The sequence below is a fragment of the Eupeodes corollae genome, chromosome 3 (assembly GCF_945859685.1).
Source record: "Eupeodes corollae chromosome 3, idEupCoro1.1, whole genome shotgun sequence".
Taxonomy (NCBI): Eukaryota; Metazoa; Arthropoda; class Insecta; order Diptera; family Syrphidae; genus Eupeodes; species Eupeodes corollae.
In genome coordinates this window covers 16,818,675-16,840,091 of record NC_079149.1, presented here as the reverse complement: position 1 = coordinate 16,840,091, position 21,417 = coordinate 16,818,675, and the positions used below count along the sequence as shown (strand labels likewise).

The 21,417-nt window shown below is 31.4% G+C and overlaps 4 protein-coding genes and 1 long non-coding RNA gene across 6 annotated transcripts; 2 read left to right on the top strand and 3 right to left on the bottom strand.

The window, feature by feature from the left end:
- The first annotated feature begins 794 nt into the window (after positions 1-794).
- On the top strand, positions 795-3,010 carry LOC129948947 (uncharacterized). The gene is made up of 3 exons (XM_056060103.1): positions 795-1,017; positions 1,091-1,151; positions 2,488-3,010. The coding sequence occupies exons 1-3, from the start codon at positions 952-954 to the stop codon at positions 2,781-2,783; spliced, it is 423 nt and encodes a 140-aa protein (XP_055916078.1). The 5' UTR covers positions 795-951; the 3' UTR covers positions 2,784-3,010.
- A 10-nt stretch (positions 3,011-3,020) lies between these two features.
- Positions 3,021-13,137, bottom strand: LOC129948938 (NEDD4-binding protein 1). The gene is made up of 6 exons (XM_056060089.1): positions 12,832-13,137; positions 4,707-4,838; positions 3,914-4,645; positions 3,607-3,806; positions 3,328-3,549; positions 3,021-3,255 (listed from the first exon to the last, which is right to left on the bottom strand). Exons 1-6 carry the CDS (start codon positions 13,027-13,029, stop codon positions 3,048-3,050), a joined length of 1,692 nt encoding a protein of 563 aa, XP_055916064.1. The 5' UTR covers positions 13,030-13,137; the 3' UTR covers positions 3,021-3,047.
- On the bottom strand, positions 11,332-12,752 carry LOC129948943 (uncharacterized). Its single transcript, XM_056060094.1, has 4 exons — positions 12,145-12,752; positions 11,959-12,071; positions 11,810-11,903; positions 11,332-11,740 (listed from the first exon to the last, which is right to left on the bottom strand). Exons 1-4 carry the CDS (start codon positions 12,436-12,438, stop codon positions 11,615-11,617), a joined length of 627 nt encoding a protein of 208 aa, XP_055916069.1. The 5' UTR covers positions 12,439-12,752; the 3' UTR covers positions 11,332-11,614.
- A 3,946-nt stretch (positions 13,138-17,083) lies between the features above and the next one.
- LOC129948946 (protein max) lies at positions 17,084-18,350 on the top strand. 2 transcript variants are annotated; one of them, XM_056060102.1, is made up of 5 exons: positions 17,084-17,303; positions 17,413-17,478; positions 17,565-17,672; positions 17,759-17,882; positions 17,952-18,350. In XM_056060102.1, exons 1-5 carry the CDS (start codon positions 17,265-17,267, stop codon positions 18,104-18,106), a joined length of 492 nt encoding a protein of 163 aa, XP_055916077.1. In that variant the 5' UTR covers positions 17,084-17,264; the 3' UTR covers positions 18,107-18,350. The 2 variants fall into 2 exon arrangements, with proteins under 2 accessions (XP_055916077.1, XP_055916076.1); XM_056060101.1 differs by having other exon boundaries at positions 17,565-17,675.
- Positions 18,351-20,140: 1,790 nt separating this feature from the next.
- Positions 20,141-20,873, bottom strand: LOC129948951 (uncharacterized). The gene is made up of 2 exons (XR_008781983.1): positions 20,734-20,873; positions 20,141-20,483 (listed from the first exon to the last, which is right to left on the bottom strand). It is a non-coding gene; the product is annotated as an uncharacterized LOC129948951 (long non-coding RNA).
- Positions 20,874-21,417: the final 544 nt, after the last annotated feature.

The following is a 21,417-nucleotide window of genomic DNA, read 5'->3' as shown; positions in this document are numbered from 1 at the left end:
AAGGAGTGTTTTGTAGACAATAATGTGTTTGGTAGTTCTTGTACTATAAACTTAAAGTAGAGTTTTATGAAGTAAAGTTCTGAATTTGAAATTCATGACACTTGGAAAACTAACTAGTTCCATCGGTCCAAATGTACGTTCAAAGAATGAAGTTGGCTGCAAATGAAGTCCTTTATGATGCTGAACCTGCCCAATAAGTGTAGGTGCTTATGATCGAATTGACATTTTATTGTTTTTACCCCATTTCACACTACAAAACAATCATTTTTTGGGCTTCCTTGTTTATTTAAATGATATTGAAATTTTAAAATTAAGTGTATAAAAATACATTCATTAGTTCAACGAACTTTTGATTTGATTATCTTTACACGTTAATAAAAAACACCAAAGCCTCTTTATCAACTTAAAATCTATTATACATCAGACAAAGGTAAATATGAAAGATACTTGGACAAGAATAATACGAATTATATTTCGTATTAGCAACAATTATTGATTCTAATTTAAATCACTTTCAGCGTTCCGAGTGAACTAATTTGGACCGAAACAATGATAAATTCATCTGATATGCTAGTTTAAATATAAATGTATTATCTTCACATCATCTAACATTTCATCTTTCAGTCAGTCAAAAAAAAGAAGAATATTCAAAAGCTTTAGATAACAAAACCATAAAGGTTTTATATTATGACTGCGTAGCAAAAAGAAAAAAATAAACCCATTACTCAGGCTAGCGTCTTTTATTTTTTTTAATTTTAAATCTTATCTCATCAACTTGAAATTACTTAGGGCTTAAATTTGAAATTCATTTAATAATCGTTGGTTTAACTTGAAACATCTCGCGGCGTGGGAATATTTATAATCTTAGAAGCTAACCATAGTCGTTGTGTCTATTCCGAAAATGATAGTAAGGGCTGTTAGAAATAATTTAAACAATTAGATGTGTGAAAAATGGATGGAATCGCTATATGGCTTCTATTTTTAATCTTTTTACCCTTCTTATTGTTCTTTTGGAAAGTAAGTAATATACATATAAATATTCTATTTGCCTAAATCAAATCAGTTGGTAATTATCTAATTTTGTTTTTAGTTGCTGTTGATGGCTTGGAAGAGTTTCTTGATGACAAGAAAGTTAAAAAATTCATCGGAAAGTAAGCCTTAATGTACATAATTGGTAAACCTAGATTATAATGGTTAGTAGGTAGGATAAACATATTTTGTCGTCCGGATTCGATTCCTTAGAATAGTAGCTTAAAGCATTTGTTAGATACTACTTCTATAACGTGCTGTCACGATGCAAATTTATTTGTTGCCAGGGTTTTAAAAAGTCGAAGACGGTTCCTAATTATCAAAAATGAGATTAGACCAATATTTCATGTCTTAATATAAAATGACGTTATTTAAAAGTTTTTTGTTTGTCCATTAATCAAATACAAGTTTCATGGTATTTATGAATGATTTTTATACGATTTTCTTTCAAACTGAGTTCCTGACCAAAGTTCATTTTAAATTCCATAATTTATTTTGAAAAAATAATATTTTGTATGCATTAATTGAGTGTCTTTATCTAATAAAATTCGTTTGCTAGGCTTACAAAACAATCATTCATCAAAAAATCATTCCCATGCACTTATCAGCAATTTATTATAGATACAAACAAAAACTTGATTTTATTTATCAAAAGTATGCTATCGAATAATATCTTATTTTTTTGTTTTTTTCAAAAGTTAGTCCTTTCCAAATAATTGTATAGTATAGTGATAAACACACTACTCGCTATGGCGAGTAATATTTCGTTTAATTGGACTGTACCTATTCCTCCAGGTGTTATTCCAATTCCACTTCCACCTCCAACTCGACCACCATTCATAGTTAATCCAAATGATTCGTATGCAGCCAGCCAAGGCTTTGCTGTATATGGATGTTTCGTTGGAGTTCTAGTGTTTGTTTTTATTGTACTTCTAATAAAGGTACTTTGCAAAAATATATCAAATTTTGTTACAAAAAGAAAGTGTTCATTTTCGTTTTGAATAGATTGCATTTAAGCGGAAACGATTCCAAGCTAGAAATGCTACTCTAAGGCAACATATAGGTGGGCTATACAGATTATTTTGTGATGAATTTATTAATATCTCTAGAAATGTTTAGTTTACTTACACAAATTATAATCCTTCGGTTTTTCGATTCTCAGTGCAGAGTGACAATAAAAAAGCTTTTGTTATTGTGAAGGGGCATTATATATTTTTAAATTGCTCCCCAAACAAGCTTTATGTGGGGGCTTGTTTCATTTATCTTATCTGAGTGATCTTTAATACCTTTTATTTAACATTTGATTTACTATGGGCGTATTTAATACCCACGAAAGATGATTCAGCTAAAAGAAGATAATTTTTATTTGACTTTATACTTCTTTACTGATTTTGTAGTATTTCGAATCAGCGACTGTTAAAAAATCCCAATAAAAATAATTTGTGTTCATATTTATAGCATCCCGTCAAAATCAATTATCAACTGTAAGTTATTCTGTCGATACAAACAGCAATCGATCAAATGGTGGAGCAAACAACCGTCGAGGCAGTGATGCAACTTTAAAAATTGATCTACCTCCAACCTACGAAGAAGTAATGAAGAATTTTGTAGGCTTGAGAGAATTAGCTGAAACATCGGCTACAGTTGCTGGAGCAGCCTCCAATGGTGCCAATGAAAGAACAAACACTTTTGGACTTGTTCACATCGAATCAGGAACACTTCCAACTTCTGAACAACGTAATGCCGTCGTGTAAAATAAATTCTACATTCTTTTGATGAGACGTCACGTCAACATAATAAAAAACAAATTATTTTAGAATTTAGACATTTTACTTTTTATTCAATTGTCTATTCATAGAAAATATAACGCATTTTAGGCACTACGAACAATTGATTTGCTTTAAATATATTAACTCTTTGTAAAAAAAAATATAAAAAAATAAACAATTTTAACGGAATTTAAATTATTTTGTACACTATACACGAACATTTTTGTTTTTTTTACAAAACTTTTATTTTTAGGATCGATTTAGAATTGAATCAAGCGTAGGCCCCCATTTGCCGTAAGGATCTTTTGGCAAAATGAATACATCGTTGCACCATGTGTAACCGATGACACGATTTTCGATAATTTTTTTAAACGCCGAATTCTCATTCAAAAGATCACGGTAATTATCATTCGACACTACGGCTGCATCTAGTTCCGATGCTAATTGCAGAATAAATCTGTTTTTTTAAAAAAAATGTTTTTTAAAGATTTTTGTGCACTGATAAGAGAAAGAAAACAAAAAAACTTACCTGTCGTCATAAGATGTTGAAGATTTACCGGGTAAATTTTTACATGGTGTAAAAACAATTTTACCCTCACGGTGTAGAGAATCCAATTCACTTGGATCTGTCGATCTTTGCCTTTGCAAACGATGCTGTGGGACAACAGCTTTCACTTCATGGCCGATTTTAGCGAAATAATCAAGGCATATTTTAAGACCTTTAACTGAGAACTCCTTGTTAAGGGCATGTCTAAATTTTAATTTGTTAATAAAGAATTTATTATTTGAAGGTAAAACAATATCTTACTGGTAGGCTACGTTACTTCCGTCAACTATGACAAATCTTTTTTGTGGTTGTTCTTTGGATGTATCTTTGTTGGGATTGTACGCATTTTCATTGTACTGCTTCAGTTGTTTTTCTTCCTGTGTCGTAAAAAGCGCATTGCGTTGTTTTTTCCTTGGTAGCCTTGGTGATTTTTCACTTGCGGTGGGTAACCTAATTTGAACCTTTTCCACGCAAACATGAAAATTATAAAGAGAAATTATATTTGTTAGCTTTCTTATTTTTAATTTTAAGAAAATGATAGAACATCAAAAGGTAATTCAAAACTTACCTCTTCTGCTGGTGTATTCAATGGTATAAAGGCAGGAGCTGAAGATGACTGTGTGCGAGAATTTGAAAAGTTTTCACTAACGAATATTACAGAATCATCATTTCTTGATCTATTCCTTTTCAGAGACGACCTATTAGGGCGAGGAACTAGTGTATCGTCAATGACAATAACATCCGCAGTCTGACTATTTACATCTTCCACAATAGTTACATCATCTGTATTACAACAAATTGTACTCGATGACATCGAACTAAAGCTGGAGCTTGTGTCTTCGTGAAAAGGAACTCGATATAGACTCCTACCATTCAAACGACTCGCATTTGGTGTTGAAGTTATCATTTGATTGTTTTTAATATTATCATAGCCCTGTTGTTCCATACGAATCTTTCCAATCGGTTCATATTGTTTAAATTTCAGGTATTTCATTTCGAGTTCTTTTACAACATTTACAGGTGCAATAGTTTCGTCATCAATCAGTATGACTTCTGGTTTTGTTTCAATGCAAATACAATCGTCATCTAATGGAGTTTCCCCTGTGACTGTGTCTTTTTCACCACGTTCACTTCGCATACCTTTTCTAACAAATTTTGAAGGGCTTTTGGTTTTATTATGGCTACCGTTTCTTATTTGACTGTTTCGTTTTTTGATTTGATGAACAACTTTCTTCAATATGGTTTGGTTGATACTTTGGGCTCCCAGCACAAATTTGTTTCTAGAGTTTAACTTGTGTTTCTAGAATGATATGACTAAGAAATTAATATACAGTGACAAATTAAATGCTATCTAATATAACCTGAATAAGTTCTTCTCTGTGTTTCTTGTCTTTGAATTTTTCAAAAGGTTTTCTTCGAATAGGTGTTTTGTTGGGCGATTTTTTTGATGAGCTACTAGCTCCACTTGTTGACGCTTGCGGTTCGTCAGTTTGCTATTTTTTTTATAATTTAAATAAAACAATAAAATGTCAATAAATAGAAATATATTTTTTCAAGCATGCACATAATGCACAATTAGAGGAGATTGGAATGAATTAATAATTTCATTTCTAATCACTCGTGCAGAGGTTTGTATGTAAGCGATACAAAATGTGCATAATATAGAAAGTAATAAATTAAAACAAATTAAAATTTGAAAAACCTAAATACTTACCAATCGAAATCAAGATAAAACGCTTAATTTTGTATAAAAAAGGCTTTTGTACATAAACATTATTATATCTATACAAATTATCAAGTGAAATTTAGTTCTAAAAAGAAAATCATTTTTTTTTTAAATCTTGTGACAGTTAAGATTTTTCTTTTTAATTTGAGAAAGTGTTTATTTTAAAAAAATATATCAAAACACCTTCGTATTGAAACATCATTAATGAATTGTAATTGTTATTACGAAGATCAACCATCAACTGATTGACGGTTAATGGAATGTATCAATTGAAATTGAGAAAATGAATTAATAAAATATTGTGCCATTCCGGTTAACTCTAATTTGTGTGTTTTTCCTCTCACGAAGGAGAGGAAGAGGAACGTGCAAAGAAATTTGTTTATAAAATCATTTAAGTGATGTTTTTTCTTGACGGAAACGAGAAAATGGCTTGATTGCAAAAATCGATAAATGATGAAGCCACAATCTGCATTCGATCGATATTTTTTTGAAGGACTTAAGCTTTAGGGCAATATTTTCCCACTTTGTATTAGCTACAGCTTTGGAATTCTTTTGAAAACAATATTGGTAATTGATTGAAAAATATCAATTATTAACTGATAGTTGATCTCGTAATAAGGCTGAATATTGTATAGCGATTTGTCTTAAAATAAATTTTAAAAGTTTGAGTATTGTTTGGGTTTTTAATTTTCTGAGGACACAGACTTTTCGAAACAAATTTGTAAATTTTACCAACATTTCTCATTTTTATTTAGAATACTGAGGGAGAATATTGATGGATCAGAAACCTCCGAATTCCGTAGTTTTGATTAAGGTCCGCATTTTTTTTAGAAGAAACTCTGTTTAAAACCTTACGGCTCAACTTGCTTATGAAAAAAATGTAATTTTTGATTGTGTTTATGGTATTTTGATCAAATTTACTAAAAAACATTCGTATGGATAAACGCACTATTATATATCCCATCCCGTCTGTCGATTTGTCTTGCTTAAAAGTTTGTCTATATGTATTTTTACCAAATTTGCGCACTTTTTTTTGTAGATTTTTTTTTTATGAAAAAACGGACTGTTGGATTTTTATATAAAAATTACTGAATATCGAAAACAATATTTATTGTGAAATAAAATAAGTTTGAAGCCAATATTTTAAATTTTTGAAAAGCTATTTGAGCCGAAAGTATATTTTTACCAAGTTTTAGTATTGTTTTTTTTTAGAGTTTTATTTTTTGTAAAAAAAACTGTTGATTCGATTTTTCTCAAAATTTATCCTAATGTTGAAAACAATATTTCTTATAAGAAAAAATTAGTTAGAACCTATTATATCAAAGTTTTTAAGAGATATTTGAGTCGAAAATCATTTTTTACGAACTTTTGTTAATTTTTTTTTGGTTTTTAATTTTTTGTACAAAAACTGTCAAATCGATTTTTTTCAAACTTTAACTGAATGTTGACAACAAGATGTTTTGAAAGATAAAAGTAAATTAAAGCCAATATCTCAAAGTTTTGAAAAGATATTTGAGTCGAAAATCAATTTTTACCAACTTTTATACATTTTTTTTTTAGGTTTTTATTTTTTGTAAAAAAAAACTGTCAATTAGATTTTTCTCAAAATTTTATCAGATATCAAAAACATTATTCTTTGTTGCACAAAATTGTTTTAGAGATGAAATCATATTTCGGTCGTAAAATTTTGGAGGTGACAAATTTTTTTTTTCACTTTTATTGATTTATAAAAAAAACCGTTATATTGATTTTTTTCAAAAAATATACCTGTTTTGTGTCACGTTACAATATATTATATAAAATTTAATTCAAGTCTCTAGCGTTTTTGGTTCGTAAGATATTCAGGGTTAACCAAAATTTTCACCTTTTTTTCAAACTGCTATGGTAAAAAAACCACCCACGCAATTTTCTTGAGAGCCCTTTCTGCATCTTTCTGCCTTATTATCTGTATAACAAAATTTATTTGAAGTCGATATCTCTTCTGGTTCTTGAGCTATGGACGACGAAAAAAACGTCGCGAACGTACGGACGTACGGACGTACAAACGTACGTACACATGCACGCACAGACATCTTTCTAAAAATCTTTTATTTCGACTCTAGGGACCTTGAAACGTCGAGAAATGTCAAAATTTTCAATTTGACAAATCGGACCCATTACAATAACTTCCTATGGGAAGTTAAAAAGTAAGATTTTCAAATAAGTAAGACAAACAAATATAGTTCCGGGACGATTTTGTTTTAGTATCCGGACACAAACATTTTGTATTAAGTTTAAAGTATTTTCGTTTTGAGTAAATGCTATTATTTAACTTCATAAAGAAATCTATATTCTAATTAGTCCAAATTGTCGAACTAAATTTTTTTACATTTCTCGATGTTTCAAGGTTACAAGGTTAAATCTAAAGCAAAGGTTTTCAGAAAGATTTCTGAGTATGCGTGTATGCACGGTGGTTAGACCGGGATGCCTTTTTTAGTAGGTCGTAGCTTGAGAACCCGCAGAGATATAGACTTCAAATACATTTTGTTTTACAAACATCGAAAAATGCAAAAATTACTTTTATTTTCACTATAGCAATCTTAAAACAAAGTGAAAAATTTAGTTGAACTTAATTATCTCCCGAAATAATAAATCCAGCAACTTAAATTTAATTTATATTATACCCTGTGACGTGTTTTCAATTAGTATACTTTGCAAATAAACCTTATAAACCGAAAAACATATTTGTCAGCTCGAATATTTTACGAACAAAACATAATATTACCTTCAAAATAATTGTATGCATCGAAGACTAACGTTTATGATATCCGATAAAATTTTGCGAAACAATCAAATTGATAGTATTTTTAGAAATAAAATTTAGTAAAAACTGCTTTGGGGTTGTTACATCTTGAAAAAAATTAAAAATATTTTAGCTTCAAACTAACTAACTAAAACATTTACGATACAAAAAACGTAAACCTTACAAAAAAATACCCAAAAACTGGTAAAAATTGCGATTTTCGACTCAAGAACAAAGAAGGTATACCCTTATTCATCTTTTTTAAACTTTTACAAATATTGGTTGTAAAATAAAAACCTAAATAAAAAAATAATAAAAAAATCTAAATCCACTTAAATATCTTGAAAACAAAGACACACTTGAAAATTGTTTTATCCCACAAACGAAATTCATCCAAATAATAAGTTTGTACACAGATACTGAAGTTGCAGTCTGGGATTGCAAAACATATTCAAACCCATTTAAATCACTTACTGGAGTAGACGTCTATTCAGTGCTCCTCTATTTGCTCTTTTTATTAATGATATAGCTACGCACATTCCAGGAGGTGCCCGAATTGCGGGTATCGAAATAAATGTATTACTCTACGATGACGACCTTCTTTTGTTATCCGAATCAGCAGAAACCCTGCAATTGATAGTAAATCGTCTTACGCACTATTGTGTCAAGTGGGGTAAGACATCAACACAGACAAAACGAAAGTAATGATCTTTTCGCCTTTCAATCAGAGTGAAGTTAGTAACACCTGGATACTTAATAAAAGTTGTTTAGAAATATCGAAAGAATACAAGTATTTGGGAGTTTTACTAAATTCAACCCTGGATTATAGCAAAAATCTTGTAGAAAAAGCAAAAACTTTACAAAGCTTTATTAATGGTACTTGGAAGAAGATTTTCTCTAACGATCACATATACCTTTCAACAAAATATAATATTTTCAATGCATTCATGCGTGACAAATATGGGCTATGCAAGAATACGAAGAAATAAAAAGATTGAAAGAAAATTTTCAATATTTCCTTAACCGCACCAAAATATTCAATTATTTTGGAAACAGGCCTTCCAAAACTTTTTACTTTAATTCTAAAGTCACAGGTTGATTATATAATTAAATTGCTTGGTCTACGGGAAACTGGGTTGTGTAAGATAATGATGCTCTACGAAATTCGGAATAAGAATTGGTGGAAGAACGTTATTTATTGAATTCGTTAAACAAACTTAAGTTAGAATTTAAGACTTTTATTATATTTATTCTTAGATTTATAGATTTACAATGCTATTTGCAAAAAAGCTAAACTGAAGTGTTGAAAAAATGTAATTTAAATGTTTTACTTTTAAAATCATCGCTTACGGAATATTCCAAAAAGTAAAACTTGTTGTAAATCTAAATCAATTGGTTCATTGGGCTGTTTTTGAAATAGTTCGATCTGCTTGCTATAGCACGTAAAGGAACTTGTCTTCTAATACTTAAAAGGCTATAAATTAAGTTTAATTCTTCCAAAGTTGATGGTGATATGACTGACCCATTGATTAATTCTATAATAAAACTGAATGTACTCTCTGTGTTTAGAAAGCGATGAAAGATTTATGAGCGTGAACCTATGATTGTAGGGTAAAAGTTCGAGCCTATTGGACCATGGGAAGAAACGGAGGCAGAAGCGCATGAATCTTCTTTGTACTCCTTCTATTTTGTTTACATGGACTGAATAAAAGGGAGCGTACATCATGCAGCCATATTCCAATATTGGCCTTAAAAATGATATATAAAGAAGTTTAAGAATATATGGGTGGCGAAAATCATGTAACAACCTTTTTATAAATCCGAGTGTCTTATTTGCTTTTTTAATAATATAGTCATAATGATATGTAAAAGTCAATTTTGAGTCAAGAATAATACCTAGTTCAGGGAAAGTAGAGCGTTTAGTCAAATAAAAAGAGTCTAATTGATAATTGAAAGTCGAAACATTTTGTTTGCGTGTAAAACACATTGATTTACATTTGTCTATGTTTAGTAAAGGCTTATTTTTAAATTCCACCATTCCCGAAAACTATTAAGGTCATCTTGTAGTAGTAAACAGTCGTCAAGTGAGTCAATACGTTTAAAAATTTTAATGTCATCAGCATAAATTAAAACAGATGAGTGTTTAAAAATAGAAGGTAAGTCGTTAACGTACAAAAAAAACAGTAAAGGTCCTAAGTGGCTACCTTGTGGTACGCCAGAGTTGGTATAAAAATATGATGACCGCTCATTCCTAAAACCAGGCTGTATGATCTAATATATAAGTACGACGAAACCCAACTAACGATAACGTTGGGAAGTTCAAGTTTAATGGCACAATTAGAGGTTAGTAAGTGTTGACTTATTTTGAACAAAACCATGTTGATTGTCACAAATTATAGACTTACAATTAAACGAAACAAATAAATAAAGTAGGTGGCGCAACAGTCCGTAGAGAACCAGGGCCTAGTGACTTCCAACTCTCAACCATTATTGTGTGCGAGTAATTGCAGGACGATATGACTTTACAAATAATGGAATTAAATACCTTAGCGATGAACGAACTCTATATGAAGAGAATAGGGTAAATAGGATGCGCTTCTTCTGGAGAAGTTGTGCAGACCAAATTCTACGAAATCATCTTGTGACTTGATGAATCTAACCGAAATCAGATGATTGAAAATGCCCGTCAATCGGAGAGCAGATTACTCTATAGCCAGCTTAATTATAACTTGTTTGACAAGAACTACTTCCAAGATTCTTTCTCCTATAAAGACATTTCCATCATTTTTAAATCATGAATCGAACTTCTACATTTAAAAGGAACACCACACAACGGAAGCTTTGACCAATTTACAATTTATGTAACTTGAGAGCTAAAGAAGATTGCTTTCATTTCATCAGAGTGTGTCCAATTTACCAGTCGAGCTGACTGCTAAGCCAATGCTTGAAAATTCATAAGAGATTTTGTACAATTTATAATGATTACTTGCAATAAATGAATATTTGAATTGAATCATTTAGACAACATTAAGAGAATATGTTATTTCAATGTTTGAGTGTCTAGACATTGAATAGAATAGCCACAAAATTAAATTAATTTATCTTTTTTCTTTAATAATTATTTTAGTTTAATGCATTTCAAAGAAAATTAATTAATTTCTATTATCATAAGTTAATAAATACTTGTTCATTTAATTTGTTCTTAAAAATATGTTAAAATTATAAGTGGCATTTAGTCTCAAAAAAGTGTCCAGATACTAACACCTTAAGGATACTAGTGCGTTTACCCTATTTCATTTATATTCTACAAAAACTTATATTTGAAGATCTTTGAAAGTCTAAACAAAAAAAGACAATTTTAGCCTTCAACAACTTTAATTTTTTTTTTCTACATAATTTTCAAAAACAGCTTATTTTATCTTGATTTCTGTGATTGTTTTGATGATTTTCAACTTGGTTTACTTTGAATAAAACAAGGTTTTCGGGTTTTCTTAGTACAATTTATTTCTTTTTTGAATTAGTTTCACAACAATATACAAGCAATAAATATAATTAAATTTTTACGTATACCACATATAATTTTTAAGAATTAAAAGAAAAATAAAAGCATTCGGATGCGAACTACTAAGGAAAACCTCTGCATATTATATATCCGATATGTCAGTAAGAGTAACCAGAAAATTTAACTAAAAAATATCTTGTTGCAGCAACAATATTTTGGAGGGAAAGAGGACCAACAAAAGAAAATCGCTATAGCATCCTCAGTTTGATGAATTTTTCAAATCTTTAATTTCGGTATCTACGTTCTTACGAGCTGTTTCTTCGAATTTCGTTTGAAACTCATTTGTTGAGAATATCGTCGGAATCATAAGAAATGTTTGCAAAACCTAAAATATAAAACCATATGTGTGAATTTATTTCGTTCGAAGAAAATGACTCATATATGAAATAAGAACCTTTAGGCGCATTTTTGTGTAACTAGAATCATCTAAATGAGAGTATTCTTTCCGTAGAAGTTCCCTATAACGTTTGTATTCTTCTGGAGAGGAACTATTATCGAGGTGATTAGTGATGTGCTCTGAAAAATAGATTTCATAATACCTACCCTAATACCACAAGATCTAGATCTTGGAGAAGATTGATTTCATCCTCATATCCAGGAAGTGCATCTATAGTTTCATCACCAAGAAGCTTTTTTACTAATTTTATGACGTGTTCCTTAAAATTAAAAAAAAAAAACACTTTATCATGAAGGATGAACACTCATAGTTGGGGTACATTTTCTACTTACATCTTTTAGTCCAGCATCAGAACAAAACTCTTCAAATGCTTCACAATTCTTTTCAACACAATTCCTTTTGCCATCGAATTCGAAATATTGAAAGAAAACAGCAAACACAATTGTCGACGAAGAAGAACCTATTTCTCCAAGGTATTCCTGTTTCCTTAGTAAAAGTTCTTCCCAATTATGATAATATCGGCCAGAACCTTGAACCATTTTCCGACGAATTTTCTCATACCATGTGCGAGCTATATCGTCCGATATTTCCAACTTTCTACAGGCATTCATCCAGATTTCTTCCATTGTTGTATATTTATGTATATTTTATAACAAAATTTTAACTCGAAAATAATATATTAACACCCGAGAAAGACAACGACGAGAAAACCAAGATTAAATTTATAAAAATAAAATTGATTTATACCAAGACCAACGATGGTAAGCGAAAACTGGAGTGACAAGCCCTTACAACAATTCACAACCCCTCGACCGATAAGGGTTGTTCTTTTAAGCAAGAGCGAACCGAACAGAGGAGAAAAGCCTCTGCACATGCCTCGCATATGTCATCACACGGAGGGTATTTTCAAAATTTTATGAATGAAAATAAAATGATAAAAACTTAAATTACGCGCATTTTATTCGATAAGAAGTATTTTAAAATATAATAATTTTCTATACATAATTAATATTTACTACCTGATTTGTTGTATATTGTGCCATCTGCAGTAGATGTTGAGAATAGCTTCTGTTTTGTGATTTGAAAGAAGTAAAAGTTCTTTTCGTTTTGTTGCCACCAACGCGGTTGGATTTATTTTTGAGATATTTTTTGAATACTTTCTGCCTCAGTTTTGATTGCTTCGAAGCAGATTTCTTTACTTTGAGCTTCGGTTTCATCACCAATTCAAAATTAAATGGAATGAATTTTGGTTTTTACATGAAATAAAGTAAAATCAACCTTTTGTTTTGGTAAAGATTAGAGATTTGAGAAAAAATGGGGTTTTTGACTTTTCTCACAGTTTATTTTTGACAGCACATGCTTTCACCAGCGCAGCGTTGATCCAGATTTTGTCGGACTATTTTCGGTTCTGTAAATATTGAGTGGGTGAGTTTAATAATAGTATCTCCCACAGAATCTGATTGAGTAGGTTTCTGTGATTTTGTTGACAAAGTTTTACTATGGTAGAAATGTCAACATTGAAATTAGCACTGTTCTATAGTGAATTTCAGTGATGTTGTTGACAAGGTTTCAATTTGGTACAAATTTCAACATTGTTATTTGTCCGATTTTGTATTCGATGTGAATAGACTGTGTTTCTATCTTATGTTTTTTGTTGGGTTTCCATTCCTCTTTGGTGAGGAAGATTTTAAAGTTTGAAGTATCCCAAAGTTAAAATATTTCTTTCTTCGTTAAACATTTTTTAAATCAAGAATTATTTTGAAATTTAATCACCTCAAACCATGTTTTGATGAAAAAGCAACATGACACTTCAATGAAAGCATTTAATCAAGTACATTTATAGTAGACTAGCTTTTACCCGCGACTTCGTCTGCATCCTACCCCGCATCGCCCTACCATCGCCGCCACCTGCCTCACCAAGGTTTCAATTTGGTACAAATTTCAACATTGTTATTTGTCCGATTTTGTATTCGATGTGAATAGACTGTGTTTCTATCTTATGTTTTTTGTTGGGTTTCCATTCCTCTTTGGTGAGGAAGATTTTAAAGTTTGAAGTATCCCAAAGTTAAAATATTTCTTTCTTCGTTAAACATTTTTTAAATCAAGAATTATTTTGAAATTTAATCACCTCAAACCATGTTTTGATGAAAAAGCAACATGACACTTCAATGAAAGCATTTAATCAAGTACATTTATAGTAGACTAGCTTTTACCCGCGACTTCGTCTGCATCCTACCCCGCATCGCCCTACCATCGCCGCCACCTGCCTCACCAACCGCGTGTGACCCCACCCGCACACTCGCCCCGCGCCTCAGCCGAAACAAAATTATCAGAAGTAGAAGTCAGACCCAGTGAATTATTTGTTGTACCTACGTGGCTCGTGTTTGGCAATGAAATTTTGAGCATTACAAAGTTTAGGTTTAAAATTATTATTTGTGGAAGTTGGTGGGAATCACAGTTTGCATCTAGCGTTGAGGGCTCTAGGTACGTGGAGCTCGAAGCCCGCATTAATTTACGTGTATGATAAGTTTAACTTATTTCATAAGGGTTGGGAATGCGTTGTTTTCCCGTAATATCAATTTTATCCCAATATTATTCAAACCTTTGGCAATTTTGGAGTGAAAGCGACCAGGTTCCGGGGAAAGTTATTTTTCAAATGGTTGTTTTCCCGAGTTCAAAAGTAACTCATATAATTTTGTAAGTCTCAAACTATCTTCTTACCAAATTTCATTTTAATCTGTTCAGTAGTTTAGGCTTAAAAGTGATTGGCCCACCTGAATTTATCCACGGGAATGCGTCATTTTACCGGGATAAAAGTTAAGCCTAGTACATACTTGTGAACCATCTCGTGAACCCATACAAATTTCAGTTTTTGGTTCACCCGTGAACGTGCTCGTGAAGCTGAGTGGAGAACAAAGTGGAGAGTTTTCGTTCACGGGCAATTCACGTGCAAAATGTACGGGAACTGTTGGTGAAGCTTTGACATTTGGTTTGTTCATGTTCACAACGTGTATTCACAAGTGTGTACCAGTGAGCAATGTCAAAAGTTCACTTTCTCCACTGGCGAACGTTCACTTCACGAGGAAGTATGTACTAGGCTTTAGCCTATGTCGGATGTCCTTTTTCGGGTATCAAAATATCTCCAAATTGGTTCAGTAGTTTAGGCGTGATTGAGTAACAGACAGACAGACAGAGTTACTTTCGCATTTATAATATTAGTATAGATTTATTTGAAAACTACTTTTGAGAAGATTGAGTTTGTATAGTAAATTCACTAGATTTAGAATAAATTTTAGCTCTAAGTAAAATGTGTCGATTAAAGAGCGGGTGAAAACCCAACCTAGTTTTACCGAATGAATTTATATATTTAAGACATATTCAGCGGGATTAATGTCTGATTTTCGGAATAAAATAATTTTCTGTAGAGGATAGAACATGATTATTAATGAAATTTAAGAACTATGATTTGTTCCAACGTTTCTCAAGATTGGCTCTTCTGAGCTTATAAAGGTTTTTTGACAGTTCTTTTTTGAGGGGATAGATTTACCTGGTGTCTATTTTTTTATTTACTTTTGCCTCAACGAAGAATCAGAATCAAATGCTTTTGTATCATTTATTTTATCATCTATTCAGGTTCTGATGAAAATAGTTTTAATTTGTGAAAGAGAAATTACATATTTATACTTTGTTGCGAGGCGTTTAAGGAAACAAAACTAGTGATGAGGATATTTTCTGGAAATAACTAAATACAATATTTGTTCTTATTTTTAAAAACAAAATTGTCAATAAAAACAAGACATACATAAGTTTCATTTTTTTCCACTAAACCTACAAAATAGGCTGAGGCATTTTATAATATATGCATATATCTAGTATGTCAAAATGTCAGTACCCTTTTGGTGAAAACAATTTTAGGCAAAGAAACACCAATGTTCTTACTATAGTTAACTACTATTGAATTATACATTTCCTTAAAATAAAGATTGTCATGATTTGTCACAATATAACTTCTTTACAGCGTTCCTTATTGTTGGAGTGTCAAATAGTTACGATTTGTAAAAATTCACAATCTCTAAGACATGAGTTGAAATAGTTAAACGTTCAAAGTCAATAATTAATCTACAAACAAACATTTGTTCTTTTTGTTTGCAAAACAACAAAGAATTAAAACATTTTGATTGGTTAATGAACTGTCAAAATTGGTATGGGAAATTATTTACACAAAACCGATACAATTTCAAAACGAATTTGCTTAGGAAAATAATCCAAACGACATTTGTCAAATCTATTGTCATCAAAATAAAAAAAGGAGTTGTTTGAGATAACTGTTATTTTAAAAATGATTTTGTTTAGTAACATATACAAACCATTATTTTGATCAAAGAAATTTTTCTAAATAATTGATCAAATTTCCTTTTGTTGCTTATTTTTTGTATCTCTAGGTTAACTGATAACTGTTATGAAATTATTAAATGTTGACGTTTTTTCTTTGACATTTAATGTGTGGTTCATGCAAACTCATAGAGAGATATACGAGGTAAACCGGCGGAGGTAAACAGTCATGTACCGAGAAATATATGTAGTTAGATCAATTTCTCTATGTGCAAAATTTTGTGTGAGCTAATTATTGTACACCGTAGTACCCGTGGCATGATGGTTAGTGCGTTGGACTGTCATGCGAGAGGTCGTGGGTTCGATCCCTGTCTATGCCACCTAAAGTTTTTTTCACGGGACTGACTCTTGCGAGGAATTGACAAATTCTCCAAGAGTAATTCTGCTTTCTCAAATTTGCCGTTCGGATTCGGCTTAAAACTGTAAGTCCCTTCCATCCCTGACAACAGTACTCGCACACAGGAATGGTTTAGAGTTGTCAGTCACTAGGCCCTAGTTCTCAAACGGACTGTCGCACCACCTAATTTTTTAATTTTTTAATTATTGTACACAATCCATAAGCTTTTCATGACTACGCTTAGTTTTTTAAAAGTCGTTCTTATATGATTCTACTAAATACCAAACACACACTTGAGCAATTTTGAAATAACAACTATAGTTAACTTTAATTAAAAAATAAAAAAGACTATTTTGGTTAAACCAGGTTTTCCACCATTGTATTACCATTAATTAATCCTTGTTTCCAATATTAGTTCATTCTGTGTCGAAGATTAAAAAAAAGCAATAAAAAGTTGCTATGTTTAACATCATTCGTGGGACAGGTAATAAAATGTATCTTGGCATCACTGAATCTGAAGTTATTACATCAAACCTCATCAAAATGAGCACATGTCATCATCTGGTTTCTCGTATCTCGCACTCGTTTAGAGCAAAATTGTTTTGTTGATAAATTTAATTTTAATTGCATTTTAATTTTCCCTGTCAATTGCATTTTTAATATTTAAAAAAAATCATTTAAAAAGAAAATCTAAATATCAAAATTATTAATTAATTGATAAATATGAGTGATGACGATAGAGAAATTGATATCGAAAGTGACGTAAGTGAAAGACTGTTCTGTCTGAATTTTTGTTCTTGCATTTTATTTTAATGTAAAAGAAAAATCAACAGAATTGTGACTTAATTGGAAAATTTCTTTGCATTTCTAGGATGATAATGATTCCGATAGTGGGCGAATGCAACAAAGAAATGCTGGTGCACAAAATTTCACACAGGTATTGAGTGAATTATTGATTAAATTGGCAATTTTTTTAATGCGTCTTGTGTTTTGGGATTTTCTTTATTTTATTTTGTTTTGCAGGCGGAAAAACGAGCTCATCACAATGCCCTTGAACGCAAGAGAAGAGATCACATAAAAGACAGCTTTACATGTCTCCGAGAGGCGGTTCCATCATTGCAAGGCGAAAAAGTAGTCAGCCAAAAATAAAATTGTTTAACAAAGCCCGGACAGATTGAAAATAATAGAATTTGTTTGTACATTCATTCCATATATAGGCAAGTCGAGCACAGATTCTGAAGAAGACTGCCGAGTGTATTCAGATGATGCGAAGAAAAATCCACTCCCACCAAAAAGATGTCGAAGATATCAAAAAACAAAATGCAATATTAGAAGCTCAAAGTAAGTTCAAAAACAAAGTGAATATTTCCTTTCTGAATGTTCCTAAACATTGGAATTGTTTAATTTCAGTTCGTTTGCTAGAAAATGCCAGAGATGGTGGTTATCCATCATCGAATACATCAAAAATACATGTCAAACCAGAGCAGGGTTCTGATAGTTCAGATGGGGAAGATCATGACTTTAGACGTCGAAGTAAAAAGCTGAAAACATCCTATCAATCTTAGGTTGTAATTTAACTTAACTGAATAACTTCTATCTTAAATTAATCTTCTGTAAATGCAAGTATCGAATTATTAGATCGAGAAGACTTTATATTGTAAAAAATAGTTTAAGGGGGAGATAAGGGCAGTAAATAGAAAATACATGTAAAATGTATATGACGTTCATCAAACGTACCTACATCTCAATTTAATTTTCAATAGTCTACAAAAAAGAAAAATACAAATTAAAAAAAAAAGTAAACAAATTGATTTTATTTGTTTTTTATATTCTTTTCTGTTGAGGATGGGATTAATCCCATCGCACTATCTGACTAAATTTTGATATTATACTTTATACAAACAAATTCACACGGGAACTCTTTGTACCTATTTGTCTTTGTTATTTAAGCTAAAAATCTCTTAACAAATTATACTAACTTTTGTTTTTTAGTAGGGTTTTGTATATTATTAATATGCAAAAGACAGTGGGCAGGTTCAGGCAACATAAGAGACTTCATTTGCATTCAATTTCATTCTCTGAACCTAAATTTTGACCAATGCAACTAGTTAGTTTTCCAAGTGTCATGCATTTCAAATTCAGAGCTTCACTTCACAAACCTCTACTTTAAGTTCATAGTACAAGAACTCCTCGGACAAGCTACAAGTCCTTTACGTTTTGTATTGTAAAGAAATATTACTTATTTCTTTTTTTTAATTCACAAGGAATCCTTTTACAGAAAACATTAAATGGAATTGTGCAGAAAATAAATAAATAATAGAGAGGTAAAGCTCAGCTTTTACTTGACTGAAAAAACATGATCAGTTGTCATTTTGACATAAGCTGACTTGACTTGATAGTTAGGGAGATTTTTCTTGACTTACTTTCCAGACAACTTTCCAATAAAGTTGCCTTAATTGGAAGGCATTTTTTGGCAGCTGGCTAATCAGATATTTGAAACTGGCCTTACTTTCAAGTCCCTTATGTCTCCTAAACCTGTCCAGTGTGATCATTAAAAAAGTAAATGTTTAGAAAGGATTAATCGCTGTTCAATGGTTTTGAATTCATGAACTTTGCAATGACGGATTAAACCTTCCATATTCGCGTAGTACGGCTTAAGAACGAATCTTTTTACTTCACAGTACGTTCAAAACTGATGGGCATTCCTAAAAGCGCGAACAATATGTTTAACATATTTAAGGGCAGGGTAATGCATCACTAGAGCATAGTTAGTTAAAATAACGGTAAAAAACAGTGAATCAAGAAACTTTACGCCGATGTTAAGATGGCGTTTGATGGCGTTTCTATTTATTTCAATCAATTTGTTAATGGGCAAAATAGTAAACTTCACAGTGAATCAAACAAGGAAGAATAAGATAGTATGAGACTTCCGAAACAGAATCAACTGAAAATGAAAGATTCAACGGCTCTAGAACACCCTTGGCTAATACTTCTTTATAGTGAAATGCGTATCATATGCGCTGGAAAACCAATAGAAACAATGAAGTGTGCTGTAAACTTTAACTAAGTATTTTATACGAGCTCAAGGCGAAAAATTGGAATAACATGTTTACGGACAACCTTTCCATTGCAACTACCCACTAAGAATTCAACATGATATCTGTTTGTATTATTCTCACAAACACCTCCATTTTTATAGCAGAATACTTCGCCATTCATACGGCTAATTAAGATGCAAAGAAACAGCTTATGTAATTGTACATTATTATTTATGCATTATTACTTATATTATTATTTATAACGGTCCAACAGATTAAACTGCTTTTGAATCGTGGCCACGTTAGCATTCGAGGGAATAATCTGGCGGATGAAGTTACCCACATTATTATTATTAATTACCAACTTACAAATCATCAACTTGGCCATACCGCAGACACCCGCCTCTTTCAAGGTCTGCTTTCCGGCTGAAACAGACTCAGACCAATAGAGAAAATATATTATATTCTTAGACCAATCATCAATATCATATTAAATGGAAAACATGATCCAAATATTAAAATGCAGACATACATTCAAAATATTGAAATAAAGAACCAAAGTATAATATAGAGCTATAGGTCTTTGCAGCCAGTAGCTTATAAAATTTATTATAATTCGGTAATTAATTACATGTTCAATTAATATATAATAATAATACAAATGTTAAAACATGAGGGCCTTGGGAGGCTACTCATCGATCTTTGTCCATAAGTTTGTGTAAAATTGCTCGTATAGAAAGATGGTACATCAATTTAAAGAATCATAATCAGCAGTAGCGCCAGCTATTAGCCAAAAATTGCCAACAACCCACATTTCGTCGAAGATTCAAGTTGCTTTCGAAAGTATTATAATTCACAAAGCTAACCAGATGCTCGTTCAGTTGTGTGCTTGTTTGCGATCGCTCTGGAAAAAAACAAATTTAAGAATTATTCAGCCCTATCATGAATTCCATCGTAATCGGAAATTTGTACGAATCCCGAAAAACTGTATCATGAAATCCGTTCGTAATGCAAAATTGTGTGAGATTTTCCACTACGAACGGATTTCATGATACAGTTTTTCGGGATTCGTAAAAATTTCCGATTACGATGGAATTCATGATAGGGCTGATTAGTACCCACAAAAAAATTTACTCAAATTAATATTTTCTTACATATTTCGAACACTATTTAAATTTGTAATTTGCTCCACCATGAGACCGTAGTGGAAATAAAAACCGAAAAAAAGGAGCACTCTGCTGGTTGTCAAAAATTGTAACGTACGTGATCGTCCTTAAACGAAATGCCCGGGTGCGTTAAGAAACTACCGGAGAAAAGTTCCGGACAGCTTTTCGGAAGAATTGAGCCTATGCTGCCAAAACTGTTATTCTGCTAGAAATTATTTCGGTCGAAAACAAAACAAAAAACAAAATTCTCACGGTAAATAATATTTTATAATTTGTACAAGTTCAAATCGATAGTATTCGATCTTTTATCAAGTCACAAAAATGTCATTTTTATTTTGTATGATTCATAACCGATTTTATGAAAGATCTTAGTGTGCTGAATGCCACAAATGCGATTCGTACAAGAGTTTTTGACAGCTCATACTTGTTACATAATAAAATAAAAGAACTCATCAAATAGGCCCAAATACCTCAAAGCAAAAATACTCCGAATAGTTTAATATTGAAGGTTATAAAATAACCGCTGGGTGTATTGATGATCTATAACCTAAACTGGAGCAATCAAGCGAAAGAAAAAACCAGGGAGGCCAAACTGGCCCTAAACCTGAAGTTGCCCAATTTTTTTAGCAACCAACTTATCGACCTCTCATCAAAGTACAGAGTCTGCAACAA